Below are 23,719 nucleotides of genomic sequence, written 5' to 3'. Positions count from 1 at the left end.
AAGACAAAGGAGTTGCAGAATAGGACGATTTGGAGGTTGTCCGTGACCTTGGCAATGGACCTTGCAGGGCATGAGAGGGCTGTGAAAGAGAGAAGGGCTCTTTCACACACAGGCACCCGGAAGTGGAGGCTGGAAGGGGGAGCAAACAGGGAAATGATGAGCAAACACAACGTCCAATAGAAAGGAGGCCGTGGTAAGGGGTGAAAGGGGGAGCTACTGAGACAGAGAGGTCAGGGTGGCCCTTCTGACACAGGGGTGGGAAGCTGAGAGTGGAAGGAAGCAAGGAAGCTGTCCATCTGAAGGACTGTGCAAAGGCCCTGAGGCGAGGAAGGGTTTGCAGTGGTCGAAGAAGCCCAGCGAGGCAGAGGCTGAGAGAGCAGACAGCTGAAGCCAGAGGGATGCGGCCTTATAAGGGATGGTGTTTGGATTTGATTCCAAGTACAATGGAAAATCACTGGGAGGTTTAAACAGGGTAGTGAGTGATGGGATCTGCCTTATAATTTTTCAGGTTTTTCTCCGGCTACCGTGCGAAGCCTGTGCTGGTGGGGGGATAGAGCGGAAGCAGGGGGGATAGTAGGGGACGCTCACAATCGGCCAGGTAAGCAGCAGCAGTAGGTGAGGAGTCCGTGGGTTTGGGCCGGGTCTGGAGGTAGACCCGACAGGATTTGAGGTGGAGTGGATGTGGGAGGGGAGAGGGGTGAGAATGAAAACAACTCCCGGTTTCCTGTTTATCAGGTTCACTGCTGTTTACCAAGAAGGGGGCATCTGGGGAGAAAGAGGTTCTGGGTAGGGATCACGAGTTTAGTGTTAGCAGAAGGAAATTGAAGGCGTCCCCTGGCTGTCTCAGCTGTCTTGACGAGGGTGGGGCCCGGGTGGCTTGAGGGGTCAACGCTGGTGGCCGAGGGCCCAGTTGAGCCTGGCTGTGGATTTGCAGCAGCCCCCGTCCCAGGTAGCTGGGGGATTGCCCTGCAGAGCTCAGCAGGAAGAGGCAGAGGGTTTGCCCGGGGAAGGCCAGCACCGAAATCATCACTGAGTCGTCAATATGTCAAAAACATGAGTTAGGAGGAAGGGAGCAAGGGGTCTGGAGCAGAAGGAGGTTATGGTGGGGGGCCTGGGGGCTCTGGGAGGTGGGTCTTAGAGCCTGTGATGTCAGTGATGGAACAGTTTGGGGGCCAAGAGGGCACGGCCACGTGAGCAGGAGCCTGCAGTGAAGTGGACGAGAATATCAGCACTCTGGGAGGTCCAGGAGGTGACAGTGGCGCTGGCGTGGAGAAGGTCCCCAGGGTGATGCTTGAGGCTGCTGTGGAGAAGAGGACCTTGAGACCGTTGTCAAAGTCCTGTGTGAGCAAAGAAGGCACCACGGGGCGTGTGGCAGGTAATGTGGGTGAGGAGGAGTGGGGAGGGAGAGCAGCAGGAATCGAAAGGATTGGGGGCATTCGAAGGATGGTGGAGGGAGGGCCATGAAGGGAGGGTCAGGGGGAGAGGAGGCCGCTGGCACAGGCTGGCTCCTCACTCCTCGTGAGGGAGAGCCAATGGTTTTCCAGACCCCGCAGGGTGAGAGCTGCGTGTCCCAGGTGTGCCTCAGGGGAACCCCGTCTCCGTTACGACAAGATGGAGAACCTGGGAGGCTGTGTTTCTGGTGTCCCGGACACAGCCGGCCCTCTGGAAGGGATGTGGAGGGGGGAAGGGGAAAAACAGAGCTGTGCTCTTTGGGATGACCCCCTTACCCTCTCTCGCGGGGGCTCCTCACCCCCTGCCATGTCTCCCCCCAACCTGCCTCTCAGCCACCTCGTCAATGCTGGGGGTGGCCCACTGCTCTCAAGGTAAAGTCCCTGCTCTTTAGCCTGGTACCCAAGGCCCCCTTGGAAAATTATCGTCTACCGCCCTCCCGCCACCTCGCTCTCGTCCTAAATCTCCGCACAGCAGAACTCCTTAGGTCTCCGAGGGCGCCACCGTGCATCAGGCCTCTGGACCTCCACACGCACCGCGCCCTCTGCCCGGAACACCTTTTCCATCTCATGTGCCTAGAAAATGCCAACAAGTCTTTCAAGCTTCTCTGGAGAAGCTTCTCTGACTCCCTCCAGGAGTGGTGATCACCCCTTATTTTGTGCTGTCACTTTTCCCAGTCTTCCTTGTCTTATAAATCGGTCTGTCCCACTAGTCCCGGAGCCCCTCGGGAAGACAGACAGTGTGATGTTCGTGTCTCCACCCTCCGTCACCAGCCTGGTGCCTGGGATACAATCACACTCAGTTAATATTTAATGCACTAGAGGACAAACTCATAACTAATTACAAGAGCCAGCGCGTACTAAGTATTTGCTATAATTCCTAGCGCTGTGCTAAGCTCTTTAAATCCATCACTTTCGGGGCACCTGGGTGGCTCAGTCGGTTGAGCATCTGACTTCAGCTCAGGTCATGATCTCGGGATTCGGGAGTTCGAGCCCCACGACGGGCTCTGTGCTGACAGCTCAGAGCCTGGAGCCTCCTTCGAGTTCTGTGTCTCCCTCTCTCTCTGCCCCTCTCCCCGCTCACACTCTGTCTCTCAAAAATGAATAAATGTTAAAAATAAAATAAAATAAATCCATCACTTTATATTAGCCCCATGAGAAGGGTAGTGTAGATACTGTCCTTATACCCATTTTACAGATGAGGGGACTGAGCCTCAGGGAGGCGAAGTGACTTGCGCCAAGGACGTTGAGCTAGTTGGTGGTAGAAATGGGCTTTGAACTCAGGGCTAACCGAGCTAATCGCTAATGCGATTAACCATTATCCTATATTGCCCCCATGAAAGAGAGAATAACAAGATCTCAGAGATTAACAGGGTCGGGGAGACTAAGGTTTGTGGGGGAGTCTGTGATAAATTGATATTAACAAAGTCAGTTTTGTGTGTGTGTGTATAACAGTGATGGCCACGGTCACTGTTGGTTGCCTGCCCAGAAGCCCATTGTCCCTTCTTCAGTGCAACAGAGTTCTGCTTTTGTCCATGAACACTCTTCCCCACATAATCCTGATTGGTCTAAGCTGATAGCATCATCCTTCTTGTCTGCAATTGGTTCACTGGTGGACATGTGATCCGGTTAAATTAATTAAAGAAAATTGTGGTCAATATATGTAATACAGAATATACCATTTTAAGCATTTTAAAATGCCAGTTAACTCTTTAAAAACAGACTGCTGGACTTGTTGCTGGACTTAGTGGGGAAAGATGTGGTGCCTGGAGCTCTTGCAGCCATCTTGTGATCAGGAGGGCAGTAGCTGTGGTGCTGAGGATGGTAGAATGAGAATATAGGAAAGAATCTGATTCTTGATGTGGTTGCTGAGCTGCTGGATCATTCCTACCTCTGCCCTTCTTGATAGATGAGATAATAAACCACCCTGCTGTCTAAGCTATTTTGAGCTGGTCTTCTATTACTTGTAGCTGAAGGTATACTGGTAAGGTGACAACCCAGCTGGGAGAACAGTTCTCACCTGGTAAAGGATGACGTCAGCTATAAGGAACTTTGCTGATCTCTAGGAGATACAGCCCAGGCCTGCATCCACTGACCTTTGGTCTTCTAATGAGAAGGGTGATCTTGGTTTGGGTAAGGACTGATGATGACCTGAGATGTCATCTGAATCAGCTGGCAGGATCTACAAAAGGCACAATCCTGGTTGTCCGGAGGTCCAGTTCACCAAGCATCAGTTAGGTATGTTCATGGTGCTGGGGTCCTCAGGGTGAATCAGACACAGGTTTTGCCCATAAGAGGCTCACAGTGCAGTGGGAGAGACAATCACAGGCCAGTGATGAGTGATGTATAGGTCTACACAAGGTCCAGAGCCTGATGTGCAAGGTGGCTGGGTAAAACTTCATGAGGGCATTTTGAAAGACAACAAGAGAAAGGGTCAGAGAGAAAAAAAACAAAAACATTTCTTGGAAGAATGGACAACATATGCAAATTCACGACAACCTGGCTCCCTCGGGGAAAATTACAAGTCATTTAGCGTAATGGCAACCGGGTTGGCCACCTACAGGTCATATGTGTCTCTGGGCAAATTACTTGACGTTTCTGAGGCTCAGAACTCACATTTATAAGAGAAAAAGAAAAAAAAAAAGGAAAGGCAAATGGCTGCAAAATTAGGCAACAGAATATATATGCAAAGCACAGGGCTTGGCATATATTAGGTGCACAAGAAATGCTCTTTATTTTCGTCACATGGTTCTAATTCATTATCTTCCCTGACCCAGGTGGTTTTCTTCCCTTTCTCACTCATTCCTGAGCCTAGTAGTGAGGCCCCCCAACTCCCGCAGACTTTTCCTCAGGCAGGAAACCCGAGCCCACGGCCTGGCCTAAGACATCTTCTAGGGCTGGATGGTTTGTGTGATTCCTTCTCTTCTCTCTCTTTTTTCCCCTAAATGCAACAAAATAAAACCAAACAAAAAGCCCAACGCCTGGCGTGGCTCGTCAGGGAGTTATGCAAGTGTGTAAAAAAATAAAATAAAATAAACACTGCGTTTTCGGCATTTGGGGCTGTTTGATTAGGCACGGAGCAGAGCCAAGGGCCGGTGAGACATAGGGAAAGCTCATAGGGCAGAGTGGACAGGGGAGCGGCTTTGAGAGGGAGCTGGGGGTGGGGGCAGGAGGAACTTGGAAATGGCTGTTTGCCTCTTGCAAACTTGGCAATGCTGTGGCTGAATGAGCCCAGCCACTGGGCATTTGGGACCCGACTGCTCCACATTCTTTGGCCATTCACCATCCCTGTTCCCTGGCCACCAGGACACTCCAGGGGTCATTCCATCTATTCCCCTGTCACTGTAAAAGACCCTGCACCCTTGTCTCAATAGTTAGGGCTCCCGCCTCCCGTCCTGAGGAGATCCCACAGCCTGTCTTGATTACTCACCACCCCTATCCGCGTCCCCCCCCCCCATCAGTATAGCTTTTCTGCTCTAACTTAACTCCTGCTAACTACAGTTTTAGCCCATTTTCCTTTAACCAGTCTGAAATGAAGCTGGAGAACAGCTGTTTGCCGCCCCAAGACGTGAGTCTCCCTCCCTCCCTTCATCAGGCTTGACTTCAACATCATGTGGGTCCCTGCGGGTGTCCGCAGCCCTTCAAGACACTCCACAGGCATTCACAGCTCCCCTGCCACTTACCAGGCTGTTGTAGCTTTCGTTTCACTGAACCCTCAAAACAGATGAGGCTCAGAGAGGTTAAGTCACTTAGGTAGGGCCACACAGCTGGTAAGTGATGGAGCAGGGGTTTGAATCTGGGTTTTATTTCAGAATTCCCCCTCACTCTTCGGCAGCATGTCCGTGTGGAGGCGTCCTCGCCCGGATTTACCAGAATCTCACAGCCTCACATTTCCTCTGAACTGGGAAGATGCTCTGAAGACTCTACCCTGAGAGGAGGAGGGCGTGGCCAGGACCACGGGCCCTGTCGAGCCTGTTCCTTGTCACTTTCTAGATTCCTGATAGGGAAACTGAGGTTTCGAGAGGCTCTCAGACCCAGTTCTGACCCCCACGGTGCCTGGAGCTGCGGCGGGTGCTGCGGCTGCGTGGAATCCCCAGGGTGCGGGGCGTGGGAAGGGGAGGAGGCAAGGGCAGAGGGTCTGCGCCAGGCCCCAGAGGACATGTGCCGCGGCCAGCCCCGCGCTCCACGCGCAGCGCCCCAGCTGCGGGCAAGCGCCTGCGGGAGGGGGCTACGGACTCCCGGGCCTGGCACTCCAGTCCGTTTTTTGCTGCGGATCCCGGCAAGGGGGGCCGGCTCGGGGGGTGGGACTGCAAAGGGGGGGGATTCCCTCCCTCGTGCGAGCGGAGGACTGGCCCCTCTCCGGGCTGGGAGCTCCGGCCGAGCGGAGGCGCGACGGAGAGCACCAGCGCCGGGCGGAGAGCGGGGAGCGGACCGCCAGAGTGGGGCTTTGCGGAGAGCGAGGGCCGGACCGAGCCGCCCCAAAGGACCGATGCGCCGGGTGGGGCGCTGGCCCCGGAGGGCGTGAGCCGCCCGCAGATTGAGCAACTTGGGAACGCGCGGGCGGAGCGCGGGCGAGCCGGGCGCCCAGGACAGTCCTGCAGCGGGCGGGCGGGTGAGCCGGCCGCGCCCTCGCCCCTCCCGGGCCTGCCCCCGCCGCGGCTGGCAGCGCGGAGGTGAGTGCCCCCGGAGCTGCCCCGTCCTTCTCCCTGGCGCCCCCTTTTCCCGGGACCCGGGGCGCCGCGGGCCGTGCCGTCGGGGCTCCGCCGAGCTGAGTGCGGGGGGTGGGGGCGGGGGGCGACAGCGAAGGGAAGGGGACTTCTGACTGCTGTCGGGTCGGAGGGTGGGAGAGGGCACCTCCTGGAGCCTCCCCTGCTTGTCCCGCCACCTCCGTCATCCCTCAAGCCAATGAGCAGCCCCCTCCCGGTTGCTGCCCGGGGTTCCCCTCAACCCCGCAGCCCCCGGTGACTGTCTTCACTCTGAATCTCATCCCATCTGACTCTGACTCTGAAACTGACCGAAGCTGATCGGTCTGGATTCCCCAAACCCATCCGCCCTATTCACCCCTCCTCCCCAAGCCAGAAGTTCTTGATCCCCTGGTGTCATCGCCTCGGATCCCCCTGAATCCCGTGGCCCCCGGTTCCCCCCGCCCCAGTCCCGCAGCCCGGGTCCGGGTCCGACGTGGCAGGCAGCTAGCACGGCCTCCCCCACTGCCCTGCGAGGTGGCGCGACTCCCTCACCCTGTCCGGGGTCGGGCGCTGAGGGACGGGGGTGCTGCTTGGTCGGGGAGAGGTGGGGGCTGTGTTCGCCCGGGGTTCAAAGGAGGGCAACGACGGATTCTGGGTGCGGGCGCTTGGGGGCAGGGCTTTTCTTGTGAAACTGGCCCCTTGGACTTGGAGAGTCCTCTTGGATTTGGGGGGACAGCCAGAGGTCCGCCTCCCCTCCCCCTGCACCTGCTGGGCCTCTCCCGGATAGTGGGGAGGGAAGAAGAATTTGCGCGCGTGGGGCGCAGATGGAGGGACGTGAAGGAGCCTTTCCCCAATGCCCTCGGTGTTGGGGGGTGGGGGGCGGCCCCAGCACCTGGCTTGGCTCCGGCCGACAAGCTAATCCCGACAGGTCGGGCAGGCACGTACTTGGTCCCGCCCCCCGCCCAGCAATGCTTCTGCCCCCGCCCGCCAGCCGCGAAACTCTCCACCCGTAGCCGGTCCCGGGGAGGGTTAATGAGAAATTATCGGGATGGTTTACATTTTTGGGTCTGTATCCGGCCCCGGACGGAGTACCAATTTATCCTGATAGTGTTACAGGCAAGAAGGTGAAAGTGACTCCAACCTTATGGGGGCACCGAGTCCCCGCCCTCAGCTCCACCCCCGGCCGTTCCCCTCCGCAGCCTGTGCCCTTCTCTGGCGAGACCACCTAACAGGGAGGGCACCGCCTCTCTCCCGGGTCTCCCGCCCCAGCTCTGCCTCTGCCGCCAGTTCCTTCCCCACCTCCGGGGTCAGCTCCCTGTCCCTTGCCTCGCCCTCCAGACACCCAGTCCTAAGGTTGGTAGCCCTGAGACCCTTAACCTGCCTGGACCAGGAAAAAAAATGGGAGTAATTCTACTTCCTTCCTAGAGTTGTGCTCAGTGAATGAGGGCCTAGCGCATGGCAGGTGGTGCAGGTACCTGATGAATGTGAGCCTTTCACCCTGACCCTGGCAGAGACAAATGCCCTTCCTTCCCCCCCCCCCCCCCCCCCCCCGTGCCTGAGACCTTGATTACTGCCAGCAGTTCCCATCGCTGGCTCTGCCCATCCAGGGTAGTCTGTGTCCACTGCCCTTGAGGGTCGGTGGGTAGGACGGGCAGGGGCTGGCTGGAGCTAGCTGGATGCACCCACCTGTGATCTTCTGGGGCTGGGTTCTACGGTGTTTTCAGTCTGAGACCTGTCCAGCTTTAAAAATTGCATTTCACATACGATTCTGAATTTTCAGCTTCTCTTTTTAAAAACATCAGAAGGTCTGACCATATGAAACCATTATTTCTGCCCATCGACAATCAATCAACTGAAAGTGCTTGAACTTTTTCCCATCCAGTGATAGGTGAGGGAGGCCAGTGTCATTTGCTCCAGTGAAATTCCGATGTGGATCGTCCTGCCCATTTTCCAGCTGAGATCATGGTTCCATAGTGATTCAGGTGGGAGAGGGCCAGGGTGAGCATGGCAAGAGCCAGGCTGAAAGCTAAGCCAGAGTGGGGGTGGGGGGTGGGGGTGGGGAGGATTGAAGGGAATAGAAGGAAAGTAGAGGCAGGGCAAGGAAGGGAGCTGACCTTTGCCGAGCACCAAGCCCGATGTGCCAGGCACCGAGCCAGGCAGACATAGGAGACCTTTCCTGCTCGTAGGACCCCATCGATACTGATCGCAGAGTGAGACCCAGGATTTAACACCAGTTGATCTGCGTGGCCTTCTCCTGCAGTGTTTGTCCGGTGTGAGGACTCACGGCACCCCGAGCATGTATCTGCCAGGGGTCCCAGGACCTCACTTCCACACATGCCTCAATTAAAAGTTAACCCTGCCATGCTGAGTGATCGCATTGGGGCCAAGGCAACTGACCATAAAGATCCAAAAATGGAGATTGCGTAACAGTGCTCAGCATCGTGTTTGGGATCCAGATGATACCAAAACAAAACGAAACGCCCGTCTCGCTTTTTAGATGACCACTGGCGTGTCGACACAAAATTGTGTCTTCTTGGTCACAGAAAATACAACAGCTCTGAGCGAGTTGTCATGAGGTGCCAGACACCGTTCTGAGCAGCGGCGTGCATTAACTCGTTTAAGCCATAAAAAACAACCACCCTCTTGCAGATAAGGACACTGAGGCGACCGCCCAGTTCCACCTGCGGTAACCACTAACACATAGCGTGGCCAATATGGTGATCTGACTTCCGCCCTTAACCATCGTATGTTCTACGGGCCAACCTCTGGCTGAAGACCCCAGTTCGATAAGCTCAGCCGGATGACGGTGATTTGTAGGTGATGGAAGTGTGTGGTGGGGGCTGGGGAGCATGGAAGGCTCTGGCAGTTCACGCAGGGAGTACTGGAGGGGCATGTAGGGGCTGGCATTTGGGGGTGGCTGGGGGCGTCTCCCCTGGCTCCGGCTGCAGCGCCAGGTGGGACCCGTCAGCCTCGTGTAAACACTTCTCCGGGCAGCTTAACCACTTGAGTGTGACTGGCCTTCAAAGCCGGGCGGGAGAGGCCGAGGAGGGAGGTGCTGAACTCCCTCGTGGGATAATGATTTATCTCCCATGCAGGTGGGCTCACTGGGGCCTCCCTGAGAGGCGAAGGGGAAAGGGACTGGGATGGGGTGGGCGGGGCACTGCCACTCTAGCATTTCAGATTTCTCATTCGTAAGCCAAAAACTCAGCCAACTCTCAGAGCAAGCCTGTGAAATAGCCATCTTTGTCCCCATTCTATAGATGAGGAAACTGAGGTTCAGGGAGGCTCAGTGACTCGTTCAGAGGCACCTAACCAGCAGACGGGAGGGCAGTGCTTCCCTGGCATCTCCAAAGCTTCCTGGAGGCTCGCTGTTCCCTTCTATCCCTGGGTGAGCGTGGGTGGGTCCGCACCAAAGTGTTCAGGGCAGCGCTCGGGCAGACCTCTCTGCTGGGAGAATGTGTGGGAGCGCGCGATCCTGAGCGTGAAGCGGGGTTTTCGGCGTCGGGCTCCAGACACATTTCACCGGGGAGGCACCGGCTCCCCCTGCCCCCATCACCCGGCCAGCGGGTCCAGAGACCTGGCTCTCGCTGGGCTGGGGGATTATCCCCATTCTCTGTGTCTCTGGCCAGGGCGGGCATCTTTTATCCTCTCACAAAGGCCAGGCCCGCAGGGCCTGCTGTGTCAGAGTTTCTGTGGCCGGGGGAAGCCTTGCTTCCTTTTCTCCCGCCAAGCCCAGAGGGCCACGCAGAGCCTGCCAGCCTGTCGGGGGCCACTGCTCCAGCCCCACAGGTGAAAGGCACAGGGGTGACTCAGCACTGGGAAGAGAGGGCTGAGGGGGTCCCTTACAGAAGGACAGAGAGAGCTCCTCCTCTAGAGACAGGCGATTGCTGCAGCATGAGGTCTGTAGGGTCGACCTAAAGAAGGACTTCCAGTTAGAGCCCGGCCAGCATCGGGCAGGGGTGGGGCCAGCTAGTTGCCAGTGATCCACGGATTTGATCTGAGTGTCTGCCATATTCCAGCTGCTTGGGTAGCCGGCTCCAGTCCCGGGTTAGGGGACTCTGCAAACTTCCTGGGAGAAGGGGCAGATTCCTTCTCCGGGGGTGCCAGGTGGGTAGCTTGTAACATTCAACCATTCTGAGTTCTCACAGTCTCCTGGCTAAGGAGAGCCACAGGGGAGGGTAGGAGGTATAAACTGGGGGGGACCGCGTGGTTCCCCAGAATTGACCTTTCTTTCTCCTCCCCTACCAGGTTGGTTTTTGGAGGCGTCCCTGCTGAGGTGACAAAGAGTTCTCCCACGTGACACCCCAAGGTGCCTTTGAGGAACGCTCTCTGGACCTCCCTATGGGCTGATGAAGAAGTTGCCTCCCCACACCCTCTCTGTCCCCAGCTGAGATTATGGTGGATTTGGGATACGGCCCAGGCCTGGGCCTCCTGCGGCTGACCCAACCCGGCAGGCGTTAGCAAGAGCCCTGCACTGTCCGCCCCCCCTCCCCAGAGACCACCCCTCCTACCAGGGGCCTGGAGTTGGCGAGTGACTATGCGGCTTGGGCTGTGTGTGGTGGCCCTGTTTCTGAGCTGGATGCATCTCGCTGCCGGCAGCCGGGGGATCAAGGGGAAGAGGCAGAGGCGGAGTGAGTAATGGAGCGGGGCCGGACCACCGCTGGCCTTGGGAGCGGGCGGGGGCCGCCTGGGGACTAGAGGGCCATCGGTGGTTTCCTTCTCTGATGACCATTGCAGATTCTACTCGTCCAACGCCACTTCGTACTTTACTCAGTAGATTATCCAGCTTGTAGATTGATTTGGGGGAGATTACCCACTCTGCAGATGACCCACGTTGTCTGTTTTCCCCTTTGTAGACTCCGCTTTCTAGATTAACCTCTCTCTTGTGAGGATCCAGTTTGTGAATTACGCCCCTTTGACATAACACCAGCTTTGTGTGGTATCCATGGAGATGTGTCCCCTACCGCTGTGGCCTGGGGTTCATGGTCCTCTCCTCACCGACAGGAGTTCAGGGCTCTTTTCTTTGAGTCTTGGCTGGAGTGCAGCCCTCAACCCCTTGGGGCCAGGAACTCTGCTCAGCTTGGGCAACGGCTTTCCCTGCCCAGATCACCCACCGGGCAGAGACAGTGGAGCAGGGAGGCTCGTGAGACTATCCACTCCCGTGGTTTTTAACTCTGCCCGGTGGGATTCAGGGAGCTGCACGGGGGGCTGAAAGGGAGGCAGTGGGAAGGCGTCTGGCCCCACTGCCCACCCAACCAGAGTGCCTCACTCTTCCCTGCTTTCGGTAAGATTCCACGTAAGATGTCACTGGAAAGAAGGGTCCTCCCAGTTTAAAAACTAAACCGAACTAAATTCTATTATTGTACAGATGGGGAAACCGAGGCTAGGACACGGGAGGAGATAATAGCCCTAAAGACACAGGGTCAGTATTGGAACGTAATTAGTTCCCGTGAGCCCAGTCTTCCTAAAAACAGAGCTTGATGGAAATCACGACTGACTGGGCAGCCCCGAGAGCCCTCGGGCCTCAGCCTGGCTCCAGCAATGGGGGACCCGTACCTGCCCAGTATATAGTGGGAGTGGCCACTGTGTGTATGGGACCGTGCCAGGGAGAAGGAGGAGGCCGATGTTACAGACCCCCAAGGCCTGTCCCCCATAAAAGATGCCACGCCCCCAGGCCGGAGGCTCCACAGAAGTGTGGCACAACCAGACGGAGGCTCACCAGTAAAGGTGGAAAGGCAGTGGAGTTTTGTCGGGCCTCCGCGGGAGCGGCCAAGGCCAGAACCCAGCCCAGGGAGAGAAGCTCAGAGAATTGGTGAAGCTGAAAATCCCCAGCTTAACAAACAATTAGAGACGGTTAGGTTTAATCAGCAGCGAGGCCTTGATTTTCCTCCCTTCCTCTCTGTTGCGGCCAGCGTTTTGGACTCCATGGGCCAGATGCGGTTTAGCGGTTCATAACCAGTCTCCTCTGTTTCCAAGATGGGAGAGAGAGAGAGAGAGCAAACAGGAGGGAGGGACGACTCGTGCTCCCGCGACGCACACTGGCGGTCACGCTTCCCGCTCACAAGCAGAGCCACGCATCCCCCACCTCCCTAAGCCAGGGGTCGAAGAGCTGGGTTCAAGACTTTTGTACAGAAAAAAAATAAGTGAATAAAAAGCACTGGCCTGAGCCTGCAGAAAGGGCTCGGTCCCTGCAAAGGGCCATCAAATGCAGCAATTTTGATGGCTCTCCTTTTTTTTTTTTTTAATGTTTATTTATTTTTGAGAGAGAGAGAAAGCGTGAGTGGGGGCAGGGCAGAGAGAGAGGGAGACACGGAATCCGAAGCAGGTTCCAGGCTCTGAGCTGTCAGCACACAGCCCGACGCGGGGCTCGAACTCACAAACTGTGAGATCGTGACCTGAGCCGAGGTCAGAAGCTCAACTGACTGAGCCACCCAGATGCCCCTAGTCTACGTGAGATTTTATTGTGTGTCGTGAGCTCTTTGTAAAACACCAAGCTCTGTATAGACTTTGGGATGCACGTCACTGTTATATAAACAACGTGTGGGCCATCTTGCGCTCGGGTTTTCAGGGTTGAGGGGAGGGAAGAAAGAGGCCCAAGATGTGATGTGTGGCTACCCTGGCCTCCTAACCACTGGACGGCAGAGGAGGCTGGCTGGCTGTGCTGTGAGCCTCTGGTCTGTAGACTCTGCCATCATCTGTAACTGCGTGTCAGTAGGGCTGTTAGAAGCCACCCAACGCGGCTCTGATCTGGAGGCACACACCAGTTTTGAGTCCAGAAATGGCTGATCGCATGTGTGATGGTCTCCCTGCCTGGAGGGGGAGAAAGTGAGCAAAGTGCTCTTCAGTTGTGAGTTACGAACCCTGGCAGATCGACTTCCTCCTCTCCTGTTCGCTGAGGACGCATCCCCTCCCTGAACCCCGTCTTCACTCACTCCGCCTCTTGTCTTCTCGCCCTCTCCTGAATGCCTTCCCACCTGGATTTTGTGCCCCTCACCCTGCCCTCATGTTCTCACTACTCCTGGCATTGAGGGCTCCTTCCCCTTACTGAGACCCTTCTCCTAACTGATTCCTGGGCCCCTTGCTTAGTCCTGCTCCCATGAAGCCCCCATTCCTTCACTGAACCCTGACTCCCCCATCCAACCCCATCCAGACTTTGTGGGGAAGTGAGATCAGGGAAGACTTCCCGGAGGAGATGACTTTAGTTCTGAGGCTTGAAAGAGTTACTCAGGCTCAGGAAGCGGCAGAGAATGTTCCAGGAAGAAGGACCGATTTGAGCAAAGACACGCAGGTGTGAAATAGTGTGATGTGGCCAGACCCCCCCCCCCCCAAAATAGTTGTGGATTGCTGAGGGGTAGTGTTGAGAAATGAGGAGGGTAGGATCAGCTCAGGGAAGCTTTCCAGGCCAGGTGGAGAAATTAATAAGGCCAGATGGGTCTCAATTCTGCTGGTAATAGGGAGCCATTGAGGGATGTTGGGCAGGGGTGTTTTGGCTTTAGGAATATCAACTTGCAGGGGTTTTGCACAAGGATGAAGGAGCCACACAGGCCGCAGGGGAATGGCGGGGGGAGGGCACAGCCTTGCCTTCCTGGCCTGGGGAAGTGGGCTTCACTGAGGACTTGGGGGAGGGCAGGCAGAGCCATGGGAGAGGGTTTTGTGAAGAGGTTGGGAAGCAGGCTCCATCCCTACTCCCAGTGCCCTCCACTTCATCCAGCCCACCCAACCTCCTCAGCCAGACTGCGGCCCTCCAAGGCTGCCTCCCCGTATGCCTCCCTCCATCGTAGGCAAAGGGTCCTTTCGTATGGTGAATCTGGCCATGCCCTTCTGCGGTCACCTTCCCTGCCAATAGGAAAAAGCCCTATGTTCCATTCTGTGAATGCACTAGGATGTTCGGTGCCTCAGAGCCTTTGCACAGGCTGTTCCTCCTGTCTGGCACACCCTCTTCACCTAGCCGGCTGGGTAAGGGAGTGCCTTTCATTACTCATCCACTTACACGGTGCTAGCCAGCCCTGCCTGCCGCATCCCTGGGTGGGCCTTTGTTTATATCTCCAGGTCCCCAAGCTCCTGGCACTTCTGGGCACGTGTTAGGTGTGCCATAAACGTCTGTGGAATGAACGAGCCTCGGTTTTTCCCTTTGAATCATTACGTGCCCCCCAACACCCACCGTCCTCCTTGGACCCCCCTCTCCCCTACACAGACCCCCCTCCCTATGGCTGTCCATTGCCCCACTGCCCGTGCATTTGTCTCACTAAGCCGAGAACAGCGTTGGGTTCCTATCCTTCTTGACCAGCATCCCTTTCCTCGTTGAACTTCCCAGCTTCTCTCTGAGCCCCTCCTCCTCTGCTGGCCTGTGAAGCAAGCGCGGCCAGGCTGCTCAGCCTCTGCCCGGGAATGCCTCTACTTCCACGGTGGAACCACGGATGCCCATGGCTTCCACGGACAGGTCCCCGGGTTCTCTTCCCCGCTCCACAGCTGATTTCTTGAAGGAGATGGCTCTCCTTCCTCTGCTCCTCGACCACTGCCCTCTGCCCTCGCCCCCACCAGGGGCGCCAACCCCTGTCCGCTGCTGCCTCGTTATCTGACACCTCAGCAGCCAGGGTCCTGCCCAGGGTGCTCTCCTCTTGCCTTCCACTGAGTTAGGTCCCTACCTGTCCGGTTGCCCCTTCGCAGCCTCCTAGCCGCCCTTCTTTCTTCTGTCCCTCCCTTAACTTCCTAATTCCTCCTCTCGCCCTCTGTGCCCACTGTCCGCTGCCTCATGGGCCCCCATGCCTTCGGGACTGTTTTCGTGCCAAGGACTCCACATCGAGGTCTCCAGCCAAGGTGTTTTTTCTCTCGAGCTCCAGAGCTACGGGCTCGACTCCCTCATAGACACCTTCCCCCGGATGCCCCACAGGAACCACAACCTCAACCCATCCAAAACCCGACTATGCTCCTCTTCCTGCGGTCCCTCTCTCGGTGAAGGGCCAACAGCCACCCTGTCACGCAAGCCCAACACCTGGGAGTCACCCTCGGCTTGCACTTTCCCCAGCCTCTCGGCCCCCCGTCCAGCCCATCAGCTGGTCTGGTTGCTTCTCCCACCTGAGTATCTTACCTATGTCTGCTCCTTTGCATCTTCTTAGTTCAGCTGTGTCTCTTCGAGCTGAGGAGTCTTCCTGCCTCCAGATTGCCGTCCCCGCAACCCTTTCTCCATACCACACAGTGATCCTGACCGCGTCTCCGATTTTAAAGCCCCCAGTAATTCCTCACTGCCTGTAGGGCAGTGTCCAAACTCCCGCGTACCGGTTTAAGACCCTTCCTCATCTGGGCCTGCTTCCCTCTCCAGCTTTCTGTCTTACTCCTCCCTCCGTGGTCCACCCCCCGCCCCCATGCTGATTTCAGAACCCGAGTGCTCCGTCACTGAGAGATCCGAAGAGAAATGCACACAGAGATCTGCTGTTGGTTGAATGCGAGGAGGATCGCAGTATTCTGAGGGGCCTTTTGCAAATCTGTCCTTAACAAAAGTGACAAGGACGGAATGAATGAGCATGGGGACATAGCTATAGTGGCCGGCAAATGGGACACCTGGATCAGTTCAATTATTGAAACCCAGGCAAGATGGGGCGCCTGGGTGGCTCAGTTGGTTAAGACTCCGACTTCGGCTCGGGTCATAATCTCGTGGTTCACGAGTTCGAGCCCCGCGTCAGGCTCTGGGCCGACAGCTCAGAGCCTGGAGCCTGCTTCGGATTCTGTGTCTCCCTCGCTCTCTGCCCCTCCCCCGCTCATGCTCTGTCTCTCTCTTTCTCAAAAATAAATAAACATTAAAAAATTAAACAACAACAAAAAAGAAACCCAGGCAAGAATAGAGGGAACATTCATTTCAACAATGTATTCAGTAAGAATCTTGCATAACAGAGGATGTAATGTCTTGGGGGGTAGAAGCAGTACCTAAAATCTGCAGTACCTTATTAATTTGTAACACAGCCGAATAAAGACTCAAAGTGGAAAAGTAGTCCCCAGGGCTCCCGCGTAACGCCAATGCAACATGTGAGTATTTTTGCTCTTAGAAGAACTAAACCAAGAACAATATTAATTGTTAAGTGCACTGGTCGATTAACACTGCCTCTATGCAACTAAATTCTATACTTAAAAAAAAAAACAACAATCGACCCCTACTTCTGGTCCCCGCGTCACCCGGCGTGGTCCTGCCCTTGGCCTTCCTAAACTTCATTCCCTCTGCCTGGAGCACGTGCGGGCTGCGAAGTCTTGGCCAAGTCCCGTCACTTCTCCAGGTCCTCCCCCGTAAAAATGAGGATTATAACATAATAACAGCACCTGCTTCATGGATTGTGCGAGTTAAGTGAGTGAACACTCGATGACCTCTGAGGACAGATTAAGTTCTGGACACTTGGTAGCTAGCGGCTGTTACCGTGGTTACGGCATTGTTACATGGTTGTGTTCGTCATGGTCTTTTTCCCTTCTTCTGCTTGCCTTCTTAACTCCAACTCATTCTCCTGTTCTGAAATCAGGGATCACTCCTCCCAGCAGCCCTCCAGAGTGGACATCCTCACGTCCCTCTCCGGTGGTGGCAATGGAGGCACGCTAGACACTGTGTTTCGCCCCGGGTCACAGGCTGGGGACTTGGCTCCAGCTCTAGCCGACTCGGAAGCCTGAGCTGGGGGCCCACTATGCTGCGTGTAGTGGCAGTGGTCCCGCCGTCTGTTCTGATCCTCCCGGCCCTCTGTCTGCAGCCCGTGTCTCCAGCCCCTCGCTGCAGGCTGGGTCCTAAGTGGCTCATAACCTCTCTCCCTGTTCTCTTCTCCACCTGCTTGCCTTCCCATGGATTGAGCCTCCTTTAAGTGACCAGCCACACTGTTCTGCCACCTACCCTACAGACTCCTCCCTCCTGTTGGTCACTTCCGCCTACCGGTTATAGTCCCTAAGCTTCTCTCAAATCTGTTTCTGTCCATCTCCAACTGAGCAGAATTTTCTTTCAGACATTCTCATCTTCCTCACCTGGATGATCTGGTCCACTTCCTTCCAAATGGTCCTTCAGTCTCTGGTCTCCACCCACGCTGCCGGAGGAACCTTCCAACGTACAAATCAGCCCGGGTCCTGCACCTTGCCGATAGCTTCCTCCTGTCTAATCAGTTCGGAGAAATGTCCCAGGAAAAGCTCTGCAAAACAAGGGTTCTGTGGCCAAAATGTTTGGGAAATAAAGCTTCCTCTGTCCCCCTCTTAGGGAGCCACTGCACAGGAGCATAATAAAAGGGTTGAAGACGCCCTACAGTAAAGAATCCTGTTTAGACCTGTGGGACCCAGTGGTTCTCAGTCTTACCTGACGTAGTGGCCTTTTCTCCACAGCCTTTGATGAACATCTAGGGGAGAACATGGTCCCAGGAATGCTCTTTGGGAAACGCTGCCTGGCAGGATCAAGTTCAAATTCCTTAGCATGATATCGAAAGCTCTTATCTTTCGCCATCCCCCTCCCTACCCCTCCTGCACCCCAAATTATCTGCAATTCCCCTGGCTGTTTTACACCTCTGTGGCCCTGTTCCTAGAGGGCCGTGATCTCTACTTCCTAATGGACAAATCTCTACGGATTCTTCAAGAGTCGGCCCAAATGGTGCCTCCTTTGGGACTCCTTCCCTCTCTTCTTTTTGGGTTCACTATCGCCAGGCCTGCGGCTGTCAGCATTTGCCCGTCTGCAGGCCTGTCGGCACCACCGAAAGATCAGTTTGGAGGGTCAGGCGACCTCGTGTCCAGGCCCCTGGCGCTCACACTGCACAGGGTACTTGGGAGGGGCTCAGGGAGTGTTGGTTAAACAAGTCCATAAAGGAATGACATCGAAGGTTTGAGACCCCGACATGAACAAGTGCATCAGTGAGTGTGGGGCCTCTCTCCATACCGGTAACAACGCCCCTCCCCGGTGTGACAGGTCCCTAGACGTTGCTACATATCCCCTGGGGAGCAAAATCGTCTCTGGTTGAGGCCACTGTTCTGGACATAGTTATTCTAGTTGTTTTGCTGTCTCTGACCAGATGATCCTTTGCTCAGATAGCTTAACCCATTGTCCTTCTTGACCTTAAACCTTTCTCAAGGCTAAAAAATACCCGCCTTCCATACCTGAGCCTTCGTACCTGAGGCTGAACCTTGCTTCCTCTGGGGAGGGGAGGGGTAGGTTCTGGGAAGCGTGCGGCTTCAGCAGCTTCTCCCGGAAGGGTAGAGCAAGCCCGGAGAGCGGAGAGCGAGACTGTGTTGTGCCTGGAGCTAGAGAGACACTTAGGGTGGACGAGGGCTCTTGCTTCAGGCATCTGTGCTAGTTCCCTTGAGAGATGATGCTGGGGAGGTTTACAAAGCAGTCTTTAAAAACAATTTTTTTTTTAATGTTTATTCACTTTCAAGAAAGAGAGAGACAGAGCATGAGCGGGGGAGGGGTGGAGAGAGGGGGAGACACAGAATCGGAAGCTCTGAGCTGTCAGCACAGAGCCCGACGTGGGGCTCGAACCCACGACCCGTGAGCTCATGACCTGAGCCGAAGTCGGACACTTAGCCGACTGAGCCACCCAGGCACCCCTATGAAACCGTCTTAAAGAGGTGCCATCCTGGCATGTGCCTCCTGAGAAGCACAGTCATTGCGTGGGAAGAAACCCCAATCTACTCACTTCCCAACCGTGTGGGGGCCTGGGAAAGACGGTGGTCTCGCCTACAGCCCCTCCTTCCCCCTGTCCCACCCTTGCAGTCAGTGCCGAGGGGAGCCAGGCCTGTGCCAAAGGTTGTGAGCTCTGCTCGGAAGTCAACGGCTGCCTCAAGTGCTCGCCCAAGCTGTTCATCCTGCTGGAGAGGAACGACATCCGCCAGGTGGGCGTGTGCTTGCCCTCCTGCCCTCCTGGCTACTTCGACGCCCGCAACCCCGACATGAACAAGTGCATCAGTGAGTGTGGGGAGGGCTGGAGAAGGCTCTGGCCCCCGGGGGAGGGTGCTTCGGACCGCTGGTGGCCGGCAGGAGGAGTAGAGGGGACACCGAGGGGTGGGGGGCAGGGATGAGGCTCCTGATTCAAGTATCCAGCTGCCAGCCAGACATCTCAGAGGGTCCATTCTCCTCTCCGGCTCAGCGGGTCCACCTCAGAACCACATCTCCTGCCTCCGGACGTGCACCCACCTGCACTCCCGCAGGGTCCTGAGCCACTCACACCACCGACTGGAGAGCCGGCCTCTCGGCCTCTCCTTGTGACGCCTCCGGTCCATCCCATAACCACATGGTGCCCGCCGCCTCCCCTCTCCCTCCATCCTCACTGCCATGGTCTCTCCCAGGCTCCTGGCACCTCTCCTCTGGAATATTGCAGGAGCTTGTTTATCTGTCCTCCAACCCTCCACACCACAGCCAGAAAGCCAGGTGCTTCTGAGACGTATGTCCTTTCCCAGGACACTTCTGCTTGAACCCCCGCCCCGGGCTCCCCTGACTGCGGGCAAGTTCAAGCCTCCCCTGCCTCCGCCCAGGTCTTCTCTCTGGCTGGGGTCCGCTCTATCAGCTGCAGCTCCGTGTGCTCTAAGGCACGGCCCATCCCACCTCTGTTCAGGCTCACGGTGGCACCCTGGGGGACAGGCAGGGAACACACTCTGGTGACCAATGCCAGTGCGCCTCCCAGTTGGCCAGTGCCTCGGAGTTTAGAATGCATTTCCAGACCTCCTATCAGTCGAGCCTCACAACAGCCTTTGGAGGGAGGTGGGACCTAAGTGACAGGGGTCCTTCTTTTGGATGACAACGGTGAGGCCTGGAGGGGGAAATGACGGCCCCGAGATCGGCCCTGGGTTCTAATCTCAACTCTGCTTCTCATTCGTTGTGCAACATTGGGATTTTGCAGCCTCTCAAATCCTCATCTTTAAAATGAGAGTGGTAGTTTTTACCCCCCTAGGGTTGTCATCAGAGGCATATAGAAAGCCCTAGATGTCTGGCGCTCTGTAAGTGGTACCTGCTGTTGTCTTTACTGTATTTCACCTGCGACCAAACCCAGGCATCAGCAAGAGAGGAGGGAGGCTAGCGGAAGAAACAGAGATAAAGCCAAGAGCCCAGGAGGCACAGAGGAAGGGTGGGGTGGGGTGGGGTGGGGTGGGGAGCTTGTGAGGCTAGAGGTGGGGCCCTGGGGCTGCCCTCTTGGTCCTCGGGGTATTTGGGGTAGGAGTTCCTGGCTGTGCCAGCTCCTGGGAAACTAGCAGCCCCAGCTTCAGGTGCCAGAGACTGGGAGGAAGTTAGTCCTGCCCACGATCTGGGAAGGGAGAGATTGTGAAAGGCCCTGCCTACTTTCAGCCCTGTAACCCCCCCTCCCCCCACTTCCCCAGAGGAGGGAGAGCTGGCAGGAGGGGATGGGGAGGGACCCAGGAGTCCAGCCGGGGTGGTTCTTGGAACCAGACCTTACAGGGGGAGAGGAATTTGCCCTGGGATCTCTCCTCTCCCCGCCCCCCTCCAAGCAGACTCCTTTCGCAGGGCAGGAGGGGAACCAGAGCGTGGGATGTTGTGGGTACAACGGAGAGAGGAAACCGTTGTATCCCTCCGTTCGACTCTGACCCTCTGACCGGTGGCCCTCTAGGGTGCCACGACACGCTGGGACCCTTCTCTCTCGTCCCCACTGATCCCACAAGGTGTCCTGCCCTCCTCCTCTGAAAACAGCTGTCTTGGGCCTCACCTTGGTTCCAGGGCCTGGTGTGGGGTTTGGGGTGGAGTTAGCTGACTGTCCCTGGCAGACCCGAAGAGTGGCCACTTCGGCCTCCTCTCCCCACCCCGTCCTTGCCTTCCCTCCCACAGTCATGGCAGCTCTAGGCCAGAGTCCTGCCCTCGGGGAAGTGGGGGGGGGGGGAGGTCTGCCCTGTGAGGTGGGGGGGCTTTGGGGATGGGAGATGAGTCAGAGGGCCCCCATCTGGCCCTCTCCTCAGAGTGCAAGATTGAGCACTGCGAGGCCTGCTTCAGCCACAACTTCTGCACCAAGTGTAAGGAGAGCTTATACCTGCACAAGGGCCGCTGCTATCCAGCCTGTCCCGAGGGCTCGGCGGCTGCCAACAGCACCATGGAGTGCAGTAGTCCTGGTGAGTTTGCTGGGAGCTGTGGGCAGAGGGTGCGGGACCCCAGGGGAGGGGCGGGCAGGGTGGTGTGGGGGGCAGGGCGAGCCTGGGCCTGGGGGGGCCGTGCAGCAAAGCTTACCCCCCCACATGCACCCCCACGACCCTGTGGGGTTTCTCTGCCCTCTGCACTGAAGATGCCTCCAGGCACAGAGCAGGTGGGGGAGACTCCCGTGGAGAATTCTGGGTCGGGGGAGGAGGTGTGACCCTCCCCCCCTTTCTCTCCCTCTTCCCTCGCTTCCTGCCAGCACAATGTGAAATGAGTGAGTGGTCCCTGTGGGGGCCGTGCTCCAAGAAGAAGAGGCTGTGCGGCTTCCGGAGGGGCTCTGAGGAGCGGACACGGAGGGTGCTCCACGCCCCCGGGGGAGACCACGCTGCCTGCTCCGACACCAAGGAGACCCGCAGGTGCACAGTGCGGAGGACGCCCTGTCCTGAGGGTGAGCTGCGGCCTCGGCCTCCCCAGGGCTGGGAGTCAGGGACCGCCACGGAGGTGCGGCCGCTTCCGCCTCCTGCCTGTCGCCCAGGGCCAGATGGGAACCCCAACTCCGGGTGCCAGGTCCCGGCAGAGAGCAGTCCCCAGGACTCTGTGTGGTGGGAGCTGGGACCTTCAGTGTCCACATCCCTCCAGTTTCCCCATCTCTTGGGAGCCAGCTGAGGTTGGCACCGGAGGGACCCTCGGAGGTCAGATGGGGGCACAGAAGGGGATGCTAAGACCCAGAGAGGTGCGGTGATGTGACCAAGGTCACACAGGCAGTAGGCGGCAATGATGGGACAGCTGGCCCTGGGGGCAGGGGAGTCGGGGGCTGTCCTGCTTGTCCTGAGAGCTGCACCGAACATCTTGGCCCACTGGGGCCCAAGGTCTGAGGAGGTCACAAGGATGAGGAGGGCGTCTGGTTCGTCGAGGGGTGGAGGGTGAGAGGCTCCCGGACCCCTGTCTCTGTGCCCATGTTTCAGGGTCCTCTGAAGTAGCCGCCAGTCAGAAGAAGCCTTGAGGGGTCCCCAGCTGCCTAAAGGCAGCGACTCCAGCCCCCCTGCTTCCCCCGCCCCGCTTCCTCACCACCACCCCCCCAAGAGCCCTCGGCCATGCCCAGGGCCACCTCGCTTGCTGTGGGACATCCTTTGTTGACTCTTCCTGCTGTTGGGGTTGCAGGGCAGAAGAGGAGGAAAGGTGGCCAGGGCCGGCAGGAGAACGCCAACAGGAACCTGAGCAGGAAGGAGAGCAAGGAGGCGGGCGCCGGCTCCCGGAGACGCAAGGGCCAGCAGCAGCCGCAGCACCAGGGGACAGCGGGGCCGGTCACGCCTGCAGGGCTCACCTAGGGGCCTAGGGACATTCTTCAGCCTCCAGGCCCGTGCAGAAAGAGTCCAGCGCTGCTCTGTGTGATGAAAGCTTTACTGAACTGGAGCGCTGGGGGCACAGCGTTCACACACTCTCCATACATATACGGACACACAAACACACAAACACACACACACAAGGGTCCATGGCCAAACATGCAACCAGCGTACATGTGTGCATCTGTGCGCACGCGCGCGCGCACACACACACACACACACACACACACAATCGAGGCCACCGGATACACTTTTATCTCCCGGACGTCACCGTGTGAACAGGGTGGGGAGGTGGAGGGGTCACCTCTGCCTGGCAGAGGGCCCAGCGTCACAGACTTGGTTTGCGATGCTCCCAAGGGACATGTCTGAGAGACCATTTCCCCGCATGCAAGCCCAAAGAGAGTGGAGACTTCTGGAGGAGATGATAGGATCAGTCCAGGGTGGCAGACAGGAACCAAAGCTCAAGGCCTGTTCAGCATCTCCAGCTGTGTGACTTTATCATTGGAGAGTATTGTTACACACCCATGATCCGTGTCAGGGCTGCCCCGACTCTGAAAACTGCTTAAAAGTTTATTTCAAATTAAAAACAAAACCAAATGACAACAGTAGCCACAGGCACCACGTTCCTTTTCAGGGTCCAGGGGTTGGTGGGGTACACGGGAGCAGGAAGGAACAGGGCTAAGTTTTGAAGAGATCCCCTAATGGCTTCTGGACGGAGGGTCCAGGGCAGGAAGAAAACTTTGGGGATACTCTGAGGGTGATAACCAGCTTCTCTACATCCTTATTACTCAGAGTGTGGTCTGCGGACCGGCATCAACGTCGTCATCGGGCGGCCCGTTAGAAGTGGGAGTCTCGGGTCACATCCCAGACCTGACGAACCAGAATCTGCAGTGTAACAAGGTTCCAGGTCCCTGGCGTGCACATTCAAGTTTAATAAGTACTGCTCTCATTACCTCTGCGGACGGAACCAAGGTCCTGGCCACCTGGCCTCGGGAAGGGTTCTGGTCGGCCGTGCAGGAAGACTTGCCATCTGGGAGAGGTAGAATCTGCATCCTGGGGGCGTTAGTGGCACCCTAGGGGCCAGGGATGCCCAGGTTCTCTGGGATGGTTGGAAACCCTTGGATCCCAAAGACAGAACGGTGGGTAGAATGACCTCTTGTGGCATTC

The 23,719-nt window shown here is 56.9% G+C and overlaps 1 protein-coding gene across 4 annotated transcripts; it reads left to right on the top strand.

Annotated features, from left to right (window-relative positions):
• The first annotated feature begins 904 nt into the window (after positions 1–904).
• Positions 905–23,147, top strand: RSPO1 (R-spondin 1). Of its 4 annotated transcripts, none has more exons than XM_042997338.1 (6): positions 905–1,375; positions 10,382–10,764; positions 18,849–19,040; positions 21,038–21,187; positions 21,469–21,657; positions 22,371–23,147. In XM_042997338.1, the coding sequence occupies exons 2-6, from the start codon at positions 10,671–10,673 to the stop codon at positions 22,535–22,537; spliced, it is 792 nt and encodes a 263-aa protein (XP_042853272.1). In that variant the 5' UTR covers positions 905–1,375; positions 10,382–10,670; the 3' UTR covers positions 22,538–23,147. The 4 variants fall into 4 exon arrangements, with proteins under 4 accessions (XP_042853272.1, XP_042853273.1, XP_042853274.1 ...); XM_042997339.1 differs by lacking the exon at positions 905–1,375 and adding an exon at positions 5,848–6,121; XM_042997340.1 differs by lacking the exons at positions 905–1,375; positions 10,382–10,764 and adding exons at positions 16,602–16,703; positions 17,104–17,202.
• The last annotated feature ends 572 nt before the right edge of the window (positions 23,148–23,719 follow it).

Source organism: Panthera tigris, chromosome C1, assembly GCF_018350195.1.
Source record: "Panthera tigris isolate Pti1 chromosome C1, P.tigris_Pti1_mat1.1, whole genome shotgun sequence".
In the NCBI taxonomy this organism is placed as follows: Eukaryota; Metazoa; Chordata; class Mammalia; order Carnivora; family Felidae; genus Panthera; species Panthera tigris.
This window is presented reverse-complemented; position numbering and strand designations above follow the sequence as displayed.